At 35.4% G+C, this 25,666-nt stretch overlaps 1 protein-coding gene across 10 annotated transcripts in view; it reads left to right on the forward strand.

Moving 5' to 3' along the window:
* Positions 1-25,456, forward strand: part of LOC103095644 (uncharacterized) — a 115,863-nt gene extending 90,407 nt beyond the window's left edge. For all 10 annotated transcript variants that reach the window (XM_007487098.3, XM_007487095.3, XM_007487100.3 and 7 more), the window contains one exon: positions 25,237-25,456. In XM_007487098.3, coding sequence (XP_007487160.1) covers positions 25,237-25,367 — 131 coding nt within the window. In that variant the 3' untranslated portion in view covers positions 25,368-25,456. The remainder of the gene's footprint in view (positions 1-25,236) is intronic.
* Positions 25,457-25,666: the final 210 nt, after the last annotated feature.

Below are 25,666 nucleotides of genomic sequence, written 5' to 3' on the forward strand. Positions count from 1 at the left end.
TTTCCAATTGTTCAAGTCTAGTTTTAGTTGTGTGGAAAGTGTTTTGTAGTTGTGTTCATATAGATCCTCTGTTTGTCTCGGGAGATAGATTCCTAAGTATTTTATTTTGTCTTGGGTAATTTTGAATGGGATTTCTCTTTCTAGTTCTTGCTGCTGAGCTGTGTTGGAATTATATAGAAATGCTGATGACTTATGTGGGTTTATTTTGTATCCTGCAACTTTGCTAAAGTTGTTGATTATTTCAATTAGCTTTTTGGTTGAATCTCTAGGATTCTTTAAGTAGACCATCATGTCATCTGCAAAGAGTGATAATTTGGTCTCCTCCTTGCCTATTTTGATGCCTTCAATTTCTTTTTCTTCTCTAATTGCTACTGCTAGTGTTTCTAATACAATGTCAAATAATAGAGGTGATAATGGGCATCCTTGTTTCACTCCTGATCTTAATGGGAATGGATTTAGTTTATCCCCATTGCAGATGATATTAGCTGATGGTTTTAGATATATACTGTTTATTATTTTTAGGAATGACCCTTCTATTCCTATGCTTTCTAGTGTTTTTAGTAGGAATGGGTGTTGTATTTTATCAAAGGCTTTTTCTGCATCTATTGAGATAATCATGTGATTCTTGTTGGTTTGCTTGTTGATGTGGTCAATTATGTGGATAGTTTTCCTAATGTTGAACCAGCCCTGCATCCCTGGTATAAATCCTACTTGATCATGGTGGATGACCCTTCTAATCACTTGCTGGAGTCTTTTTGCTAGTATCCTATTTAAGATTTTTGCATCTATATTCATTAGGGAGATTGGCCTATAGTTTTCTTTCTCTGTTTTTGGCCTGCCTGGCTTTGGAATTAGTACCATGCTTGTGTCATAAAAGGAGTTTGGTAGGACTCCCTCTTTGCTTATTATGTCGAATAGTTTGTATAATATTGGGGTTAACTGTTCTCTGAATGTTTGATAGAATTCACTGGTGAATCCATCAGGCCCTGGGGATTTTTTCTTAGGCAGTTCTTTGATGGCTTGATGGATTTCAATTTCTGATATGGGATTATTTAAGAAAACTATTTCTTCTTCTGTTAGTCTAGGCAATTTATATTTTTGTAAATATTCATCCATATCACCTAGATTGGTAAATTTATTGCCATATAGTTGGGCAAAGTAGTTTTTAATGATTGCCTTAATTTCCTCTTCATTTGAGGTGAGATCCCCCTTTTCATCCTTGATGCTATTAATTTGCCTTTCTTCTTTCCTTTTTTTAATTAAATTAACCAGTACTTTGTCTATTTTGTCTGTTTTTTCAAAGTACCAGCTTCTAGTCTTGTTTATTAGCTCAATAGTTCTGTCACTTTCTATTTTATTAATTTCTCCCTTAATTTTTAGGATCTCTAGTATGGTTTTCTTCTGGGGGTTTTTAATTTGTTCATTCTCAAGTTTTTTGATTTGCATTTCCAATTCCTTGGTCTCTGTCCTCCCTAATTTGTTAATATATGCACTCAGGGATATGAATTTTCCTCTAAGTACTGCCTTGGCTGCATCCCATAAGGTTTGAAAGGATGTTTCGCCGTTGTCATTTTCTTCAACGAAATTGTTAATTGTTTCTATGATTTCTTCTCTAACTATCCGATTTTGGAGTATCATGTTATTTAATTTCCAATTAATTTTTGATTTGGGTCTCCATGTACCCTTGCCGATCAATATTTTAATTGCCTTGTGATCTGAAAAGGCTGCAGTTAATATTTCTGCTTTTCTGCATTTAAGTGCCATGTTTCTATGACCTAGTGTATGATCTATTTTTGTGAATGTGCCATGTGGTGCTGAAAAGAAGGTGTATTCTTTTTTGTCCCTATTTATTTTTCTCCATATGTCTATTAATTCTAATTTTTCTAAGATTTCATTCACCTCTTTTACCTCTTTCTTATTTATTTTTTGATTTGATTTATCTAAATTTGATAGTGGTTGGTTCAAGTCTCCCACTAATATGGTTTTACTGTCTAATTCCTCCTTCAATTCTCCTAGTTTTTCTATTAAAAATTTGGATGCTATACCATTTGGTGCATACATGTTGATTAGTGATATTTCCTCATTGTCTATACTTCCTTTTAGCAGAATATATTTACCTTCCCTGTCCCTTTTGATCAGGTCTATTTGTACTTTGGCTTTGTCAGATATCATGATTGCAACTCCTGCCTTCTTTCTATCGGTTGAGGCCCAAAAGGTCTTACTCCAACCTTTAATTCTAACCTTGTGAGTGTCAACCCGTCTCATATGTGTTTCTTGAAGACAACATATGGTAGGGTTTTGTGTTCTAATCCAATCTGCTATTTGTCTGCGTTTTATGAGTGAGTTCATCCCATTCACGTTCAAAGTTATGATTGTTATTTGTGGATTCGCTGGCATTTTGATGTCTTCCCCTAGTTCTGACCTTTCTTCTTTAGCTTTCTCCTTTTGAACCAGTGATTTACTTTAGGTCAGTCCCCCTAGTCCCCTCCCTTGAGATGCTTCCCTTTCTAGCCCCTCCCTTTTTGTGCTCCCTTCCCCTCCCCCCTCTCCTTCCCTCCCTTTTTGTGCTCCCTCCCCCCTCCCCCTCCTTAATTTTCCTTTCTTTCTTGCCCTAATGGATAAGATAGAATTCAGGATCCCACTGGATCTAGATGTTCTTCCCTCTCAGATTTGATTTCACTGAGAGTAAGGTTTAAGTACTTCCACTTCACGCTCTCTTCCTCTCCTTCTCATATGAGAGTTCTTCCCCTCCCCTTCCCATGTGTATCTTTATATGGGAAAGTTTATTCTATTGATTCCCCCCCTATTTCTTGAAGTTAATCTTAGTATTATCACGGTTCCCCCCTCCCTTTTCCTTTCTTTGCCCCAACTTTCCCCAAATCTTCTTGATTCCCCAATCTTTCCCTATGCATGTTTCTTCTAACTACTCTTATGATGATACAATTTATGAGAGTTACACAAAACATTTTCCCCACATATTAATATATATAATTAGATGTAAATGTAGTCCTTATAGAAGAGAGTTTGACTTAAAGAGAAAGATAAGATTTATCTCCTTTTCCCTTTCTTTCATATTTACCTTTTCATGTTTCTCTTGCTTTCTGTGCTTGGATATCGAACTTTCCACAGAGCTCTGGTCTTTTCTTAGCAAATGCTTGGAAATCTTCTATTTTGTTGAATGCCCATACTTTCCCCTGGAAGTATATAGTCAGTTTTGCTGGGTAGTTGATTCTTGGTTGGAGACCCAGCTCTCTTGCCTTTCTAAATATCGTGTTCCATGCTTTGCGGTCTCTTAGTGTGTTAGCCGCTAAGTCATGTGTGATCCTTATGGGAGCCCCCTTATATCTGAAGCTCTTCTTCTTGGCTTCTTGTAGGATTTTCTCCTTTACTTGGAAGCTCTTGAATTTGGCAATTACATTCCTAGGCGTTGTCTTTTGGGGATTTAGTATAGAAGGTGTTCTATGAATCCTTTCTATTTCTATTTTGCCCCCTTGCTCCAGAACGTGGGGGCAATTTTCTTTTATAATCTCCTCTAGAATAAAATCCAATTTGTTGTTTACCTCTGGTTTTTCTGGGAGACCGATGATACGGAGATTTTCTCGTCTTCCTCTGTTCTCCAGGTCCGTGACCTTCTCAGTGAGATATTTTATGTTTTCTTCCAATTCATTAATTGTTTGGGTTTGCTTTATTGATTCTTGCTGTTTTATCATCTCACTTTCTTCTAGGTGCTTGATTCTGGACATTAGGGACTGGATTTGCTTTTCAGCCTTGTCTGCCCTTGTATTGGCTGCTTCGAGTTCTTTTTCCAATTGAGCAGTCTTATCTGTCAGACAGCTGATCTCTTTCTCCCATTTTTCTTTCCAGAAGGTTTCCATCTTTTGGATAAGTTCCAGTTTGAGATCTTCCAGAGCTTGTTGATAGTTTCCATTTTGGGAGGCGTGTTCTGAATTTTTTTGGATTTCCTCTTCATTCTCCTCTTTCCCTTGGGTACTTCCACCATAAAAGTTTTCAATAGTCACTTTTTTCCCTTTCTTCCTGGAGGCTTGATTTTGGGCCATGTGAGCCATCCCTTTGGTGGTTTTATTTCCCTTTCCTTTTTGGTCTGGGGTCTGGGTTATAAGAGTGGTTTTTCTGTGAATTTAGGTTGCTTCAGACTAGTTCTTCCCAGCCTCCCAGCCCAGGTATTCAGCTCCGCCCAGATAATCCGTGCGCCTTGTTCAGCGCAGCCCGCCCGAAGTCCACTGGCTTCTCCAGTGAAAGCGCCCTGAGACGTTTTTTCCTGGCAGTCCCCAGATCCCAAGGACCCTGGAGTGCCCCCCCAGACAGAGACGCTCCCCACTCACTCGCTGTTCTGGTGAGCTCTCAGGTAGCTCACTCTGGTTTAGTGGGGGAGGTGGGGTGGGGGAAGGGCGGCTCAGTTCACTTTTCTGTGCAAGCTTTTCCTTCTTATTTTAGTGTGGAAATGTTCAAGCCCCACGTACCTTTGCCTCTGTGGGGTACTGGGGAGTCCTTCTGTTCCTCCAAAGGTGATTTTATGCTCCTTTGATGTAGTCTATTTCGTTCGGTGCTGGGGAGAGGAAACGTGCCGCGTCTAGATTGCAGCCATGATTACCCAGAAGTCCCCAATATGCTTACTTTTAAGAGCCATGAGACACAATTAATTTAAGGAAAGAGAATGTACTAAAATGGCATGGCAATAACAGTAGTTTTCAACCTTTACTTCCTGGGGTGTGCTCTAATGCAAATACAAATAGCATCAGAGGGAAGAGTGGGAATAAACTTGTAGAACACTGGCATTTAGGGAACATCTATAAATCAAACAATTCATACCTCTGGTACTGGAGGGCTCATGCCCTTTCTTTTCTTTTCTTTTTCTTTGTACATCCCACTAGAATCCAAGTCTTCACTGGGAAGTTCATGCATCTGGATTCCCTGAACCTGATCCTCTTTATAGTTCAACTCCCAACCATCAATTTAACTTTCTTCATCTTCTCTGTCTCTCTTTTTTGTTTTTAGGAATATAAGACCTTTACATGGCTTCGCCGTCATTTCCTACAATGGCTGCTTGCTCACTTCTCAATGCTGATAACTTTGCTTCTTTGAGCTAACAGGAATGGGCCAACATTTGCCAGTCAATGAAAGTGCCCTTCCAATTCTCTAAGGGAAATGTTTTCATTTCTTGTAAAGGGCTAGACAAACCTTCACCCTTAGCATTCAATGTTAACCTGCCCTATGCTCCTTACTCTTATTACTGTTATTGCATTAACTTGTTACTTATTATTACTGGTATTGCATTAACTGGGCTGGAGAGAAAATGGTTTTACCCTGCTCTCAACAATCACACAAACTCCACACCCCCAACACCCTCCCCTCTAGATTTTATATAGTTTCTCACATTACTCTACGGGCAGGAATTAGGTAGACTAGGTGATAGGTTAGGTAATAGAGTCGAGTTAGATAGATAGATAGATAGATAGATAGATAGATAGATAGATAGACTTCAAATGAGTAGCAAAATATAATACTTATCAATTGGTCAACTTAGAGAATCTAGAGTAAATAAATTGCTAGTTCCTAGGCCTTGTACTATTTTAGCATTTTTAGCAAGTTTTACATAAATATATAGATAGATATAGATAGATAGATATAGATATGGTATGCTTACCAGTTTTGAAGTTAATACAATTTGATTGCTAGATTGGATGCTATTGGATCCTACACATTGTATTCTAGCATCCTACACACTGAATGCTAAAAAGAGTCAAGATCCAAAAGGATCTTGACAGTCATATTGGGCCAAATATAAAAGCTCTAATAGAATTTAAATGGATAAAAGTAAAGTCTAGTACATAGAGTCAAAAATCAACTTCCCAATGAATAGACCAAGTGGAAAAGATATGAAATCTTTAATTTGATTCCAGCCATCTGATACTGGATTCCTAAAATACCAGTGCAAATTCAGGTTGCAATGAAAAGTATTGCATCAAGATTTAGGGAAGTCAGAGTCTAATTCTACTGTGTTCTGGTCTAATCACATCAAGAATATTATCTGAAATACAGGGTGTTGCAATTTAGAAGTACATTGCTAAGCTAGAAAATATCCAGGGGAAAGGGACCAAAATGGTATAGGGTCTCTACTCATCTTCCTCCTCTATGAAGATTCACTGAAGAAACTAGGAATTTTTATCCTGGAGGGAATTAGGCTTATAAGGAAAATATCAGCTATCTTCAAATATTTGATGGATTTGAAGGAAGTCCTTTAGCTTGGGAAATTGATTAGACGTTTGCTTTTTTGGTCACAGATAACAGAACTAGAGACAATGAAAGAGGGCTTAAACACAAATTCCCAACAATCAGAGCTGTTCCAAAGTAGAATGGTCTGCCTTGGAAGGGAGTAGGTTGCAGAGCTTTAACTAGCAAGTTTGGCACCTGGATCTTGTTGGGTTATGACTTGTTGGGGACATGGGGAAAAGACCATGACTTTTGATATTTCTTCTAACTGAAATTCTTTGACTTTTTAGCCAAGATTGGCAGTAAGAGAAACTGTGAAATAGACAATATTTATAGCACCCCATCCCATCTTTTTTGAACTTCTGCATCTGTTTTGTTTTGTCCAGCCCCAACAATCCAAAGCCTGGATCAGAGTTGCCCTCTAGAAAGCTGAAAATCCAACCCATTGCCTCAGTCTCCAAATTTTGGGGTAGAATCAGAGGTGTTGGAAAAAAAGGAGAGACATTTTAGAGGAGAGAAAGTAATTTCACTAAATATTGATATTACTCCAGGTTGCTGTTTGGTCACTTCATTTCATCCTTAAAGATACCCTTGTTGTTCATTTTAATGTGATTATACGCATATGTACATTTGTAAAATAAAGGTGGAGTGACAGGGTCTCTGAGCCTCATCTCCTTTATTTATAAAATCAGAATAAAAATACCCATCCTACCAGTCCTTGAAAGGAATCAAATGGAAAACAACAAAAACAGCAACCATTCTTTGACAGCTCAAAAAATGATATACAACTATAAAGTATTTAAAAAAGAACAGAAAATACATTTCCTGTACATTTCCTGGAATAGAAAACAGAGAATTATTTTAGCTCCTAGAGCTAAAAGAAAGTTGCAAGTTTTTATGAAGGTTAGTAAATAATAACTGGGTCACTTAATGAGTCATAAATGCCAGTTTTCATTTCCTTTTATGAATATGCATATACAGTATCTGCATATTCTTTCACAGGATCCCTACATAAATAACAGAGCATACAGCACAGGCCAAGTATAGTCACCCAGGGGAAAGTATATCCATTGTCCCTCTCCCTCAATGGAAAAAAAAAATTTATATTTGAGAAAAAGATTTTAGAACCCTGTCCCTGTTACAAGAATTATATAGAGAGGTTGTACCAAATCTTACTAAAGCATCATCAGATTATGCAATAGTAGATATTGATCTCTGAAAACATTTTTACTGGTAAGTTGGACATAATCATATCTTAGCTGTATTATTGTTTTTCAGTTGTGTCCCACTTTTTTGACCCCATTTGGATTTTCCTTGGCAAAGATACTAAAGTAATTTGCATTTTCCTTCTCCTTTTTTTACATGAGGAACTTAGGCAAACAGGATTAGGTGATTTGTGCAAGGTCACAGAGTTAGTAAGTGTCTGAGGTCAGATTTGAACTCATAAAGATTAATTCTTCCTGCCTCTAGGCAAAGCACTGTATCCATTGTACCTTAGGTACCCTTTAGCTATATTACAACATTTTTATATTCTTCAGGCTTTCTCATCCCTATGTAAAGCTTAAAGCCCTTGGAAATGTGTGCATATGATTTTCATAATTGTCCACATCATCATTTTAATGTATGGACTTGACCATGCCATCCCTCTGCTCAGAAATCTTTAGTGGTTTCCCACTACATTATAGAGCAAAATAACAACTCTAGCAGGACATTTTATTTCCTCAATATTAATGAAACCCATCATCTCATTCTTATTTTATTCTATTCTTTGCTATATCCTTTATTATTCTATCCCAAATGGACTACTAGTTATTTCTTTATCTAATTCTGACAGGGGAAGGCTCAAAGAAAATGATCCCCCAGATTATGCTAATATGCCCAAATGATGCTCCATGAATGCCTTTATTTGCAGTGGCTCTGTATTCTGCAACCATGTTCCAGAGTAGTTCAACACACAACCTTAACACCACTGTCTTCAAGCAAGTAGCAGATCACCATTTGTTCATTATATTGTAGAGGGGATTCTTTTAATCCAGGAGTTGGACTAGAGGGCCTCTGTGGCCCCTTTCAGTCCTTGGATTTAGGGATTCTCAGTGCAGAATTTCTTTCACTTAATTCTGTTTATGGGTGCTTCATTGCAAAGCATTTTCTAGAAATACGTGAACAAGAAAACATTCCCTTTGGATAGTTGTATGCTTTGTTCAGGGAACAGAGAAGCATGTTTATCTACACCCCCAGTGGGAGAAAAAGACTGATGTCTAATTCCAAAAGCAACAATAAGAGCTGATTCAATGAAGTTTTCAAGGCCCCATCACAAAAGGAATAGAAAAATAGGTTGCAGGTTACAGTGCATGGGAAAATTTCACTGTGAAAATAAGAAACCAAAAAAAACTCCCAAATTAAACTGAAGTTTCCTCAAGGAATGTTAAAATAAATTGAAATAATGAGCCATATGTACCCAGTGTCCAAATTCCCATACAGGAAAAAAACCTCTGCAATGTATCCCATACAGCAGAAAATGCAGCAATGATGATAATAAAAGGTGCTCACCAGCACCATTTTACGGAAAGAATCAATCATCCTGGAGCAAATAATGTGGAACGTTGAAAGGAATATGGACTCTAGTAAGAGTGCCTGACTAGTCCCAATAATAAGGTGAATAAGCTTCACCTCATATCCTGACTCATATGAATTGTGTGACATTGGACTAGTTGCTTTATCTCCCCAACCTTAGTTTCCTCATTGGTGAAATGAAGGGCTTGGATGAGATGGCTTTGGCATCCCTTCCAACTCTCAGTTCTGACTCCTGTAAGTTCTCCCTTATGACCTTGGTAAATCTTTGCTCTTTCTATGATAAGGAAAAAGTGCCTGGATGAGGTCAAAATGTCCAATTTAGCTTTTTTTTTTTATTCACTGTGGCAGGAATTTTAGCCAATTTATATCCTTAATGTGCTGCGACTATCTGAATGACTGACATGTATTTATCTGAACCACTTGAATTATTTGAATGTTTTCAAGTCATATTAAAGAAACCTAATCCAATCTTCACATTTGTAGCAAAAAGGGTAATATATTTATTTTACTTGTTAGTGTTTTGAAGCAAGTAGATAGCCACAATGTTATGCACAATTACTTGTTATTGTTAATCAGTTATGATTCTAATGTTTGAAGATTTCTATACTGCTAATGAATACACAAATCTAATTGATTTTCTTAAATAAGGTCACATTGGTGCCCTTTCTAAGTCAACTTTGATCTCCTTGGTTACTTCACTTTGCCTCACATTAATACATTCTTGATTTTCTTTTTTTAATGTCCTTTTCTTAGTGCCGAAGCATTATTTCCTTATATTAGGCATTAGGGCATTTGAGAAGATTCATTAACTATTTGTGGTTCCTAGAATAAAATAGTAGAGCTGAAAGAGACTTTAACACTTAATTCAAGCTGCTTAACTATAGATTAATAAATTTAGAACTGGAAGGGGCTTAGAAGCCATTGAGTTCATGTCCCTGTTTTTATAGATGAGGAAACTGAGAGACAGAGAGAGATTAAGTAACTTGACTAGGTTTGATCTTATTATATTTTCCCTATTACTACATAAAGGTTAATACCATGTTTCTAGACCCTTGGCCTCCTCTAAAAAATTAAAATTAATATACAATAACAACACAAATAATAGAAATATATTTTATAAGATTTGTTAGTATTTTATAATATTTATTAATACTCACTAGAATTAACAAAATTAAAAGGTAACAAAATAAAACTACATGCCCATGGCTAATCTACCTGTTCAAACAGTCAGTTCCACCAATGTCCTGACCTAGGAAGGAAAGAGAGCTAGCCATGGAAGCCCAGCCCATCGAATTTATCTCCTGTCTATGTCAGAACGTAATGACAGGAAGTCAATGGGCTCCTGGGAAATGTACTTCAAAGGCACAAGATTTCCAATTACACACTCCCAACCTAGATGTCATTCTTGACTTCTCATTATCTTTCCCCATCAGTCCCCACATCTATATCCAATCTATTGCCAAGACCTGTTGAATTCAGTTCAGTAGCATCTCTCAAATATGCCCCCTTTTCTACACTGGCACTACTACTACTCTTGTGCAGCCTCAAATCACACCAGGGCCACATGCTAGATTTTAACTCTGTTCTTCCTGACTCCATCAGCTGTGCCACTTCACTGAGAAAGCCTAAGTATCCTTGTCCAAAGTCACAAAGCTCATCAGTGTCTAAGGCAAGATTCAAATATCACTTCAAATTCAGTGCTTTATATGTCACTTGAATTTGTGGGATTCTAATGGGAATTTCTAATGGGAAAGAATTAGAATAAGACTACATCTCTGTGATACAACCTAAATAGCACTTATATGATTTTTCAGGAAATTTTGAGCTGAGTTTGCAAGGGCATCCTTAGACTTGTTAGTTAATAAGAGAGTAACTATAACCTGTCCTGATTAAATGGTTAAGATGAAAGAGATAGTTAGATCAATGATAGTAAATCAGTCTTATGTTTATGCAATCTAAGAGTTGGGAGACCCAGGTTATCTGCCAAATATCTCAAGAATGATTGTCTCTAGATAAGTCAGAGAAATCCAACTTTCCATAGTGAGAAAACTGCTTATAGTTTTTCTCTTTTCTAATCTAATTCCCACAGCACTTAAACAATCATTCCAATGCACAACAGATCTGACTGTGCCATCCATTTGTTCACAAATCTTAAGTGACTCCTCACTTCCTATATGAAGTATAGACATAAAGCATTTCATAAGACATAAAATATTTTGATTTTTAAAATATATCATAAAATGTCATAAATATGCTATAAAATCAATTAAAATTTCAACCTTTAAATATTATATTTTGTAATTGCATAGTATCCTTCATGCAAAAAACAGTCTGAGAAAAGACTAAGATTATAGAGCCTTAATGGAAATAGAAGAGATTAAGAACAGGTGGCAGGAATGCATAAAAGAATTATACAAGAAAGATCTTGACATCACCAATAATCATGATGGTGTAGCTACTGATCTAGAGCCAGACATCCCAAAGAATGAAATTGAGTGAGACTTAGGAAGCATTGCTAACAATAAGACTAGTGGAGGTGACAGAATTCCAGCTGAGCTACTTAAAATTCTAAAAGATGATACTGTTAAAATGCTATACTCAATATATATCAGCAAATTCGAAAAGCTCAACAATGACCATTGGGTTATTAGATCAGTTTATATCCCAATCCTAAAGAAGCACAATGACAACGAATGTTCAAATCACTGAACTGGCATTATTCCACAAGTCAACAAGTTTATGCTTAAGATTTTGCAAAATTCTTCAGCAATATGTGAACAAAGAATTGCCAGAGGAATTAGAGACCATTGGATTATGGAGAAAGCAAGGGGGTTCCAGAAAAAACATCTACTTCTGCTTCATTGACTATACAACCTTTTGACTGTGTGGATCACAACAAAATGTAGTGAATCCTCAAAGACAAAGGGGTAACAGATCATTTTACTTGTCTCCTGAGGAACCTCTATGTAGGCCAAGAAGCAACAGTTAGAACTTAATGTGACACAATTGATTGGTTGTTAAAATCAGAAAGGAATACACCAAAGCTATATACTGTCACCTTATTTGGTTAACTTTTATACAGAGTATGTCATGTGAAATGCCAGGCTGGAAAAATCAAAAGCCAGAATTAAAGTGGTTAGGAGAAATATCAATAATCTCAAATATGCAGATGATATCACTCTGATAGGAGAAAGTAAAGAAGAGCTATAAAGAAGCTTTTTGATGAGGGTGTAAAGGAAAGTGTAAAAGCTGGCTTGAAATTTAACATAAAAAAATCACCAACTATCCATCACTTCCTGGCCTGTAGAAGGAGAAGAAATGGAAGCAGTGTCAGGTTTTACATTCTTGGGCTCAAAAATCATTGCAGACAGTGACTGCAATCATGAAATTAAAAGATGCTTGCTCCTTGGCAGGAAAGCTATGGCAGATCTGGACAGCATACTAAAAAGCAGAGACACCATCTTTCTGACAAAGGTTCATGTATTCAAAGCTCTGGCTTTTCAAGTAGTAATATATGGTGGTGAGAACTGGACTATAAAGGAAGCTGAGCACTACAGAATCCATACTTTCTAATGATGGTGCTGAAGAAGACTTTTCAAAGTCCTTTGGACAGCAAGGTGATCAAATCAGTCAATACTTAATGAAACCCAGTCTTCATAGGAAAGTCAGATACTGATTTGAGGCATAAATATGTTGGCCATATGATGAGAAGATAGGACTCATTGGAAAAAAAAACCCACTGATATTGGGAAAGACTATGGCAGATGAGAAACAATGAACATGAATTTGAACAGACTTTGAGAGATAGTGGAAGATAGAAAAAAGGTCCTGCCATGCTATGGTTCATGCTGTCATGAAGAATCAGATACAACTGAGCAACTGAATGATAGCAACAAAGACAGCAAACCAAATAATTATCCTAGCATGGCTCTCTGTGCCACCAGGCTATCTTTCCAGTCTTATTTTATTCTATTTCTTGTTATAGCCCATATTTTTCATACTAACTGGACCACTAGCTATCTAAACAATTTATTCTTCCCTTTCCCTCTTCCATGACATAATGCAAATCATGCTGCATACCTAGAATCCATTCTTTTCCCACATCTTTATTAATTTTACTCTTTAGTTCTACCTCCATTGTTCTGTGCCTGATGAAGCATAAGGGATAGGTGATAGGCTCCAAACCTGGAGTCAGGAAAATGAGTCTTTTTGAATTTAAATCTTGCCTCAGATACTTCCTAGCTGTCTGACCCTGGGCAAGTCACTTAACCCTGATTGCCTTAGTTTCCTTATCTGTAAAATGAGCTGTAGGAGGAAGTAGCAAACCACTCCACAAATATCTTTGCCAAGAAAATGCCAAATAGGGTCATGAAAATTAAGACATGAAAACAAATGAATAATTGTGAGATCTGTTTAAGTTCACTCAACTTGCAAATGCCTATTCCTTCTCAAAGTTCATTTTTACCTTTTGCAAGGACTCCATCTGTAACCTTATTATTTTCTAGCTTATAGCCTATTTCTGTAGTCTCATTCACAATTAGATTATTTCCATTTCTCACTAATGCTTCATGTTGACTTAAATCTATATTATATATAGTAGGCATTTAATAATTGTGAATTGCATTGCATTGCTATCTTTGAAGTGAACCTGCTTTCCTTCTTATATGATCTACTTTTTATTTTTTAAAATTTTCTTAAACTACAGACTGTGACCATCTGTTGTGGCCAAAAGAACTCCCCACCCCATCTGAGCGAATCTAAATGAACTCTAAAATTAACTGGCACATGAGGAAGTATACACACAAATGTATATACAGATACATGCACATACATGTTTATGGACATGCATTTTTATGTGCTAGATACTCTATATAAGGTATAGGAAGTGAGCAAGGCAAGGAATATTCTCTGCACCTTTTTTTTCTAACTGGTGATGACTTTTTTTTAAAAGCAGAAAGAATAGATAAATACCCACATACAGATATGAATGCATGCATATGCAAGTATACACATTTACACATGTATATTTACATATACATGTATGTTTGTATACATATACACATATGGAGTTTTTTCGTGCTTTCAAAAATTGTCATCACTGTGGGGAGAGGAGGGAGGAGAGATTCATAGAATACTTTTTGCCTTGCTTGCTTCCCATACCCTATATAAAGTATCCAGGGCATAAATATAATCCTTACATCCTGTTCCCTATTTTTATTTATGTGCTCCTCCTCTATGTATTTCACTCCTCTATGTTTAAATACATGCTCATTCATTTTTATAGCCACTTGCAATAAATCTGAATACAAACCATAAACCTAAATTATAATACAAAGGTGCAAATAATATCACAGGTGAAGGTTGTAAATGGCCAGTTGCTGGGGAAGACAGCAAGTTTATTTAAAGCCTCCTGAAGCCAGTTTTGTTCCATGCTTTTAATTCCTTTGGTTTGGAAGGGGCTTGGTAGTACCATAATTTTAACTTCATTTCATAAACACAGCCTTTGCTTTGACGCTGTCTCACTCCATCCCTGCTTCACATTTTCCAGGCATTTCCTGCCAAGCCACATTTACTCTTTCTCATAGACAAGTCTTGCCAGCTATCTCCTAGTTTCCCTTACAGTGAGTTCCTTCAGGCATCTAATGGTTCTTTGGAGTGCCTTTCTCTTTGAACTGTGTTATGAGCAGAACAGACTCCAGAGTTCTATGACCTGGGAACCTGGCAGATCTGTCTTCATACAATAAATCAAACTCACAATAAATTAATCTTTTTTGGCCCAGTCTGATCTCAAATGCACATTGACTTTGAAAAGTTCTCATTTAGTTATAACTTTCACATTGTTTATTTGTGACAGTCTGACAATTATTTTTTTCTTCGATAGCAAACACATATGTTAGCATATAACACATATGTGTGTGCTTTCATATACATGATGATTTCAAGAGTATAGGGAAGACTAGATATGGAAACTCCACAGATGATCATCAGCAATCTTCTTTAAGTCAATATTAAAGAATTGTCTGGGGGCACTATGAAGATAAAAATGATTTGTCTAAAAGGAACCAAACCAATGATTTTCTGACATCCTGGCTGGCTCTCGATCCATCATACCATTATATCATGTAGCCTCTGAATGCCAATAATCTATGGACCTTAAAATATTTTTTAGACTCTAAACTATTCCTAGACTGGGCAATTTTCAAGGTGAGTGCCTTGTGTTTGTATAGTGCTTTCTAGTTAACAAAAGAATTTCATATACTCTCATACTCTGTCTCATTTGATCAACAAACAAGTAAGATAAGCAGAGATCCAATTTTTTCCCCATTGGACAGGGGAAAAAAAACAATATTTAAAGAGGTTAGGTACAAAAGGCCCCAACTGTACCCAGCCTACTGATACTTTAAAAAAGTACAGGGCTCAAAACCAGGAAATCATGGATTTAAATCTGTGTAAATAGAATTTTGTACCCTAAACTAAATTTCCCAGAACCCTAGTATTGATTCTAAGATGGAAGATAAGGATTTTTAAAAAAATACAACATCTTTCTCAAATCTATTTGCACTAGCATCATACTAGTTCAGGAGAGCCCTCATCACCTCTTTTCTCATTATAATAACATATTAATTGGTCCCCCTAATTCCAGCCTCTTTCCCTACACAGAAACCAAATATTCAGAGTCTACTTATTACTTCTAGGATGAAATATAAATTCCGTAGCCTGGTATTCAAAGCCCTGAACAAAATTTTACAAGTTAATTTCACATTATTTCTTGTGAACTCTCTTCCCTCCCAGCCAAAGTGGCCTGCTTATTTTTCATATTTCCATACCTTTATCCATCTGTCCCCCATAGGGATCTCCTTCCTCATCTGTTCCTTTTACAGTACATAATATCTTTTAGGATTAAGTTCATTATCAACCTCCTTTAAGAAACATTTCCTGATCATTTTAGAAAACTCAGGAGGGAGGAATATGGAATAGTAGGACATGATCAACTGTCACATAGCTGCAAAGAGATCAAAGATAACAATGACTGAAAAAGGGGGCTGTTGGATTTTGCCTTTAATAGGTCATTTATTAACAAAGATAAAGGGTAGTTTCAGTAAATTGCTGGTTTAGGAGCCAGTTTGTAAATGGTTGACGAGGGAGTAAGTGGTGAGGAAGGAGAAAGAGAAGTATCAAATATGGATCATCTTTGTTAAATAGTATAGCAATAATACCATAAGAAATAAAATTGCATATAAACGGCCATGTAATAAAATAACTAGAAATGAAGAAGTATATTTCACGGCTATGACTGGATAGGGATGAGGGGAATTTTATCTAAAAGAGGGATAATGAAGTTCACAATCTATAACTGACCATATATATGAAACATGCATTAAATCACTAATAATAAGAGAACAGAAATCAAAACAACTTTCATGTTTTACCCCACACTAAGTAAATTATTAAAGATGACAACATGAGCTAACAGTAAGTTTTTGAAGGGTTATCTGAAAATAGCCACACTAATACATTTTATGAAACCTCAAAAAGGTATAATATGACTTTAGTAATTAACCTGCCTAGGCCCTTTCAGCCATCAATGTTATACCATAAATGCCTCAAGTAGCTCAAAGAAAGAGAAAAGATTTTATATATATTAAACATATATACAATTACAGCAGATTGTATATATTTATATGAAAAACTTTTATAACTATATATTATATGTATATATGATATATACACATATATTATTTATATTATATACATACATAATATAAATTATATAAATGAATATAAATATATTAAATCTACTATGAGAATAAGTGATGGATGTATATGAAGTGTGTGAATTCTATAACAATGCACATATTTAACATATAATGCACACACACACACACATATATATATATATACACACACACATACATTCTTCAAATCCACAAAAGAATTAGAGAAAAATCAGGTGCACCCTGATTGAGGAATAGCTGAAAAAGCTTCTGATATATAAATGTTAATAGTTTATTATTTTCTCATATGGTAAGACAAATTAAGAATTTGGAGAAACATGAAAAATATTTATATATCATAGAGATGTAGTATATAGTTTTGTTATCCTGATACAGAGTGAAATAAACAGAACCATAAAACATGAGAATAATAAACACAATGACTATAACTTTGTAAATAAAAGGATTAAAGGAAGCTACTTTGAGAAAAGATGATGAAGGGAGCCCTTTCCTGCTTTTATTAATCTCCCTTTCTTCAAAACCATTATGGGTCTACAGTTCCTGTCACATAAGTTTTTCATTAATTATAATGTGTCTTCAGTGTACACTAATAAGTTGGTTATGTATTTAGTCTTTTCTTCCCTACTGGAACCTAATACTCTTGGCACAAGGGTCATATCTTATACTTCTACCTGTACCATTCCCTGTAATATATTAAAATATATTAGACAAACATTAATTGTTGGTTGAAGCAGGAAAAGAATAATTTTTGATCAAATGAATGAAAAATCTAGTGATAAAAAATTATCCTAGTCTGTTTTGTGTAAATTCCTCTGGATAAATAATCTGTCAAAGTGTGGAAGCTAAATAGGAAGTTACTGATATGTTTTATACAAAAGTGATGATATTATTGATTATAAGAAGGCAAAGAAGTAGAGACCAATGGACAAGTTCCATAGTAGGAGTCAAAAGAAGACATGTTTGAATTCTGACTGCTCCTTAACTGTGTGACTTTGAGCAAATCACTTAACTTCTCTTGGTCTCAACTTTTACATTTGTAAAATGAAGAGAGTTGAAGTAGGTGGCTTCTTAGGCCCTTCCCACATCTATGTCTGTGATCCTAGGAATGGAAAGAAAGAGGGAAGGTCAAAGACAATGAAACATTTAAAGTTAGGTGATATTAAATGACTGATGGAGATTGACAAGTCTGGGAAGATAAAGTAGCATGAAGGAAAGTGACATCATTAGCAGTTATATTTAAAAAATCAGAAGGGTAGTCACTTCATGAAAGGAAAAGTCCAATCTTGAAGATAGTAAGTATTTACTTAAAAGTCACTAGATGGTGTAGAAGATAGAGTATAGGACTCAGAGCAAGAAAGACCTGAATTTGAATTGTGCCCTTGAGACTTACTACTTGTAATTCTCTGGGGAAGTCACTTAACCTCTCTCAGCATCAGATTCTTCAACTATACAATGGGGATAATTACAGTATCTAGCTCTTGTCTGCTACAAAAAATTAAATGAGATAATTGAAAAGTGCTAAGCACAGTGCACCTGGAACATAGTGGGTGCTTAATAAATTGTCCCTTAATAAATTCTTCATTCTTCATCCCTTTTCCTTTCTTCTTCTTCTTCTTCTTCTTCTTCTTCTTCTTCTTCTTCTTCTTCTTCTTCTTCTTCTTCTTCTTCTTCTTCTTCTTCTTCTTCTTCTTCTTCTTCTTCTTCTTCTTCTTCTTCTTCTTCTTCTTCTTCTTCTTCTTCTTCTTCTTCTTCTTCTTCTTCTTCTTCTTCTTCTTCTTCTTCTTCTTCTGCTTCTTCTTCTTCTTCTTCTTCTTCTTCTTCTTCTTCTTCTTCTTCTGCTTCTTCTTCTGCTTCTTCTTCTTCTTCTTCTTCTTCTTCTTCTTCTTCTTCTTCTTCTTCTTCTTCTTCTTCTTCTTCTTCTTCTTCTGCTTCTTCTTCTGCTTCTTCTTCTTCTTCTTCTTCTTCTTCTTCTTCTTCTTCTTCTTCTTCTTCTTCTTCTTCTGCTTCTGCTTCTGCTTCTGCTTCTGCTTCTGCTTCTGCTTCTGCTTCTGCTTCTTCTTCCTGGTTCTTTCCCCTTCCTTTCATTTGTCTCCTTCCTTATGCCTAGGTCACTCTCAGCTCTACACCTATAAATTGATAAGGTAGACCAGGACCAGGCCAACTCTAAAGTCCTTTCCAGCTCTTAAGCCCTTTCCACACTCCGTGAACCTTTGTAAATATTATATATGAATCCTTAGAGACATAGGACTAGTACTTACTGTCTCTGTCAGGCTTTGGTCATGGCACCCTAGTCAAAGGTGGGGGAAGGCTATAACTCAATAGTATTAACAAGTACCTCCATAAATAAACATTCCAAGACCATTAGCCTCAGCTTTAAAGAGACATAATTCTACTCCTAAGGTCAAAGTTGGATGGGAAATTTAATATGTATTATTACTACTTTGAAAAAAATTTACATTAGATTTAAACATTTACTTGGATAAAATTAGGTATGTCATTTCTCAGCTTGGAATGTTGTTGTTCCCCTAAGAGTAACAAAATTGCTCCTATCATTTTATGATTAAATTGGTTAAAAAACAGCAAGCTGTTGACATAGGTAATGATGCTTTCCTACACTCATAAAAATCAAAACAACTTTCATTTCAAGGAAGAAAATTTTGGCAAGCATTAATTGTACAATAATGCGTGTGTTTTGAAAATAGGAATTAAATGAGTTCTTTGAAGAGTAAAAAGTGCTTGAAAATAGGAATTAAATGAGTTCTTTGAAGAGTAAAAAGTGCTTAAATGCTTACTCAAGAACCAAGAATAGTTCAGTAAAAATATTTTTAGTGGTTCAGGCAAATAGAAAAGTTATTTTTTAGAAGTTTCTTAACTATATATTTACCTGGTGGCTTGTGGTAGACTTTTAAGAAATTCAATGAACAGGTTAAGAAAAATGTTTTTTTAATGAGAAAATTCACTATGAAGAATTTGTCTTTAACTTTAAAGAGAAGGGGAAATTATAACATCACTTTGCATTGCTTGACAGTTTTTCTCCTGTCAGTTCTCCATCTCTGTCCTAACTGCTCTCCAGTTGTATACATTAGGTTCCTCTAAACACTTCATTAAGTCATTAATTTAAAAATGTCTTGAAGCATTAAGGGTATAAAACTCAGTTCTTCCCTTAACTCCAGGAGGACACATGTTGATGACTTCATTTCAGGGAGTCAGAAGAGATTTCCTTACCTAAATCTCTGCTCTGACAAGTTTTGAGGCATCCATTCTCTCTCTCATCATCAACACATTCTCTAACCATACTTCTGGTTGTGTTGTGTTCATTTAGCATATAATATTACTCTTTCCTACCACTTTCTCTCTAGGGTTTTTAAAGGGATAGAATTGTCATCTGTGGTAGAATAGCTATATCTTTAATTTTCTAGACAGATCCCTTTTGGCATCTAAGCTGTTTGGGGGATGCATGAGTTGAATAAAACTTGCCATAACTGCTATGCAAGTCTCATATACTCCCATGCTTCAACCTCCCTTCTTCCTTCTTTTCCCCTTCCTACTATATAATAGGTACAGGGAATAGAGACAGACAGAGAGACAGAAAGACAGAGACTGAGACAGAGGAGAGAATTGACTTTTATGTATGTTATCTTATTATAATATGTCTTATTATATATATAATACATATAATATATCATAATAACTCTATGAGTAAGGTTACTAAAGGTTTTTTCTTTTGATACCATTTATTTTTACCTTTACACATAACAATATTATAACATATAATGAATTATAAATACATTTATCTAAGAAAAGTAAATTCTCACATTAGTTATGTCCAAAAATCTGTCTCATTCTTCCTCCCTTTTCCTCTTACCCCTCTGTCTTCCCCTACGAAGTCAGGTAATATGATATAGGTTGTACATATATTATCATATAATAGATATTTCCTTGTTCTTCATGTTGTAAAACAAGTCATATATTGCTTAGACTGGAGAAAAAGTCATGGAGGAAATAAAGTGAAGAATGGTATGTTTCAATCTGCATTCAGACTCCATCTGTTCCTTCCACATGAGTTCTTGAAGTTGTCCTGTATCCTTGCCTTGTTGATAAATAATATCTGTCATTCACAGTTGACCATCACATGTTATTGTTGTTACTAAATACAGTGTTCTCCTGGTTCTGCTCACTTTACTTTGTAATACTTTATATAAGTTTTTCCAGGTTTTTTTGTGATCATCTGTTAACTTTTATGGTACAATAATATTCCATTATAATCATACACCATAATTTGTTCACCATCCTTCAATTGATTCCATTCTTTGTTGTCACAAAAAAGCTGCTTTAAGTATTTTAGAATATAGAATTTCTTTTCCTTTTTCATTGAACAATCTGGGAAATAAACCTAAGAGTAGTATTACTGAGTTAAAAAGTATACATAGTTTTATATCACTTTGAATATAATTCTAGACTGCTCATCAAAATGGTTGAATCAATTCACAGTTCCACCAACAATGCCTTAAATGTCCATATTTTTCCACATTCCCTCAAATGTTTATCATTTGCCCTTTTATCATTTTAGCCAATCTGATAGGAATAAGATAATATCTAAGAGATATTTTGATTTGCATTTCTTTAGTCAATAATAATTTATAGAACTTTTCTCTATAATTATATAAAGCTTTGATTTCTTCATACAAAAGCTATTCAGATATTTTGACCATTCATCAACTGGAGGATGACTCATATTCTTATATATTTGACAAAGTTCTCTATATTTTAGATATGAAACTTCAATGTGAGAAACTGTCTATAAAACTTTCTCCCAACTTATTGCCTTCTAATTTTGGCTACATTCATTTTATTTGTATAAAATCTTTTCAATTTAATTTAAATTATAAAGTTTTTATTATTTCCATTTTATAGGTAGTAAAACTGAGGTAAGGAGGCATTAAACGTCTTATCCATGGTTACATTACATTTAAATATCAGAACTGGGATTCAAACCCCACTCCAGCACTCTGCACTATGTAAATACCTTTGCCTCTAAAATGCTGAATGCTTTGTCACAGAGATTCATATGATAGCCTGACCAGGAAAGCCTGCGTTGATATATTTAATATCCATTGATGGGAAATGTGTAGTGGGTTGAAATGTGGCAGAAAGGTGATTTGTTTCCTTTCTTTGTACAAGGACATTTTACAGATACATTGCAAGGTCCATTTATTTCTGGATGGTCGGTCATCTCACATTGTACATTACATTAGGTTGGCAATGTGTTTACCCTATGGAGAGAGCCTGTGAAGTAGTCAGTAGATGTAGTATTCCCATTTTTCAGATGAGGAAAATAGACATTTTTCAATGAAAAGAACTACAAAAAGAGAGTACAAGCCCTTGGCTCCTTTACATTATGAGGCTCATCAATTTAAGGTGGGAAGGAACCTTTGGAATCATTAAGCTCAACCTCTTCAGATGAGAAAGCTGAAACCTATAGAAGTTTATATAGAAGTATAGACTTGTACCTCTACCCATGCCTTTCCCACTATTCCTAATTGACTTCTCCATAAGTTATTCAGCTTCTTAGTTTAGTGAGAAATTCAAGCTCAGCTTTCCTGACTATTTACAGAGCTCCATCCCTAACACCACACTGCCTGTCCATGGACAGCAATATGAAAAGAATGCTGAGAGATTAGCTTCACAAACACCTGGATGTTATTGCTTTACCAGAAGCATGAAGTACCAATATATGATGAACCTCAAAAGGCTTTAGTAAACAGGTTATTTATACCTGTAATGGGTTATTTGTGGGTCTAGTAAAGCTAAATGCAAGAACTCAAAAAAATGGGCAAATGTATTTCAGACTACTCCTGGGCTTATGTTAAGTTTGAGTTCCATTTAACCGTTTATGGCTATCACTTGGTTCTGAGAAAATAAAACTATGATTGATGCATGAGGTAGTAAGATACAAGTAGGAAAGGCACAGGATCTTGAGTTAAAGGCCCTGAGTTCAAAACCTACATGTAGCATCCACTGTCTTCATGACTACAAACATGCCACTTAACCATTAGGCATCTCAATCTTCTCATCTTAGGGGGTCAGACTTAGTTCTAAATCTACAGGTCTCCTAATATAAAGGAGGCAATGGCTTTTTGCCCTTCCCAACCAGGCATTCATGGGTAAACATATCTATTAGTGCCTATGCAAGTCATTGCTCCTCTCACTTCATCTAAAATAGTATATTTATGGGAACTTGTTTCATGGAATGAAACTAATACAACAGAATGAAAACTCTTTGCTTCCATAGTCTATAGAAAATGAAGTAATCCAGTTTTATGGTATGGGAAAGTTTTGCCTTGTTAATATTTCTTCAGACTTGAGATACATGGAATAAGCACTTAGCCAATAAGCGTTTATTAGACATGTATTAAATCCCTGGCCACAGTGCCAAGCTCTCCTAACCTGCATGCATATCACATTAGTAAGACTATATCAATTTGTAGAAATAAGGCTCTATTGAATATTATAGTTTATATAAAGTTCTTTTTAATCAGTTGTGATGTCTCTTGGTTGATCTCCTACGTACATAATATTAGTATTTAAAGGAATATTTATATAACAAAAGAGAAAAGCTTATTGGGTGGAAGTATAATATTTAATTTCACAAGGTACACCCAGCAGATGAGAATATGGCCTGATAATTGACTCTATTCTGTGAATTGACTTCCCTGGATACCCCAACGGAAAATGGAAGTCCATAGAATAATAGGTCAAAGTGTTTTTCAGGATCCTTCAGCCTGTGATCCTCAGCTTTGCCATCAGGGACTCTTTCCTAGGGAGGTTTAGAAATCTAGGGCAGCCCCTTCAGTTAACATTTAAGAAACTGATATCCAGACACTTACCTAAGCTCACACAAGTAAAAGTAGCAAAGGTCATTTCTTGAATTCCAGCCCACCTGAGTGCAGCATTCCATGGAAAATGAACTAAACTCAGAAATATTTATGGTATGGGAAAGTTCTACACTATTCATATTTGTTCAGAACATAGACACATAGTCAAAAAATTAGCCAACAGACATTGAGTCAGTGAACAAGCATTCATTAATCACCTATTAAGATCCAGGCACTTTGTTAAGCTCTCAGTGCCTCATGCATATCAATTGGTGATCTAGCAATATGTGGAAATAAGGCTCTTCCCATTCTACCATGTTTTGGAGTTCTTACAACCTATAGAAGTATTTTTGCCTCCTCCCTGTAGCACATGGACTAGGCACAAGTTCCCTGGGGAAAGACTCTTTACTAAATTATTAGTTTCAGTTACACAAGGAACAAAACCTTTGAATGTATGAAATCCAAGATGAAAAGAAAAGGATGTTCTAAATGCATTTATTCTCCTTCCAATTGTCCATTTGTCAAATGCCATTTGTTACATCTAGGGTTATAAAGAAAAATCTCTAACAAAAATACCATGCACTTAGAATCCAATCTGAGAAAGTATGTTGCTGATAATACACACAAGCAAAATAATTGACCACAATCTAGCAGAGCCCAAATCCTTCCCATTTTCCCCACTTTTGAGTCATTAATATTAATTAATTATGAGTTAAAATTTTGGGAAGAAATAAATAAAGTTTCTTTTGTTAAATAAGAGATTTTGAGATCGAGGCAATCATCGTATGTGATGCTTTTAGACATCCCTAGCCATTCCTATGAAGCTTCTGTGAACATAGACAGAACTTCAAGAGAATTTAGATAGCCCCTAAAGAGAGAGATCTTACTATTTCTCTCCCAATTCTTCATTATTTGGGTAAATTAATGGGGAAATCCTTGTCAGTCTATTCATGCCAGAGAATTCACTGAGAAAAGAATAAGAGGAGGAAACCATCCAATTCCTTCCTTACTTAGGCAAATTTAAACCTTAGGAGTGAAGACAAATCATTACTTCTCTGAACTTTCAAAGAAAGCCTTGGGGTAGTTTCCCTTACTTTCTAAATTTCACAAATAAGTAATCAGGTGGTAAGGGATAATGCCTAAGTTTGCAAAGTTAAATACCATAGTAGATTAAAAGAGATCAGATTAGGAACTATATTTTTAATATATAGGGAACTCCTAGAGGAGGTAATTATTGTTTCTATCAAAAAAAGATTGGCATTTCCTCTTCAAGTTAGAGTATTATAGAATTGAGGACAGCAATGAGTGAGAAAGTTGTACCAGGTCACACTTCCAATGTGTGTCAGAAATGGAATTTGAACCCAAGCCTTCCTGGCTTCAAAGCCCAGCTTTCTTTTTTCCATTTCAAGTTGCCTTTTTTTATTAGACATAGTAATTTTATAAAATTAACCTGTCATTATCTGGAGGTTTCTCTGCTCCATTGTTTATATTGACTTTTAAAAAATCTTAGATATAGAATATATAATATCCTTGCATATAGAAATAATATGAAGCTCCTTAATTGATCCTGACCCTTAGATGATCCCCTGAATACAGTATTATTTGAAGTTTTCTTGAATGACCTAAGTGTTTTGGATGTGTGCTGAGAAACACATGTCATGATGGCTTTTTTATACTTTTTAGGTGATGTGAGTCAACCTGAAGGACGCTCAGTCTTTTGGAACAGATTCTTTTGTATTCCCACAAATTGTGCCATAAAAATAATCCATATTAGTATTTACTTCAAGTAAAATCTTTCTGTATTATTTTTCCCACTGCAGAATTTATCAAGCAAACTTGCAATAAGGAAGGGTGGAAGGAACCAAGCCAAAGGGAGTTCCAAAAAATTTTCACAGCCAAGATAGACAATGCCCGTTGGAATATAAGACACGCCATGCAAAAAGCTGCCTGAAGATGTGCCCTTCTTTCTTCTCACCATTCTACTATGTAATACTTTGGCTCAAAGGAAAGTCAGACAATTAAATAAGGGAAGTGCTGTAATTTCTTGCTGTGCAAATAGAAAGACAAATTTATTTTCTCTCAAATATCTTGTAAGACAATCCACAATGTATAAGCATATCCCAAATCATATTTCTTATTCTGTCAAATAGTTTGTATAATGTTGGGATTAGTTGTTCTTTGAATGTTTGATAGAATTCATTTGTGAATCCATCAGAATCTGGGGATTTATTCTTAGGGAGTCCTTTGATG

Source organism: Monodelphis domestica, chromosome 3 (genome assembly GCF_027887165.1).
Source record: "Monodelphis domestica isolate mMonDom1 chromosome 3, mMonDom1.pri, whole genome shotgun sequence".
In the NCBI taxonomy this organism is placed as follows: domain Eukaryota; kingdom Metazoa; phylum Chordata; class Mammalia; order Didelphimorphia; family Didelphidae; genus Monodelphis; species Monodelphis domestica.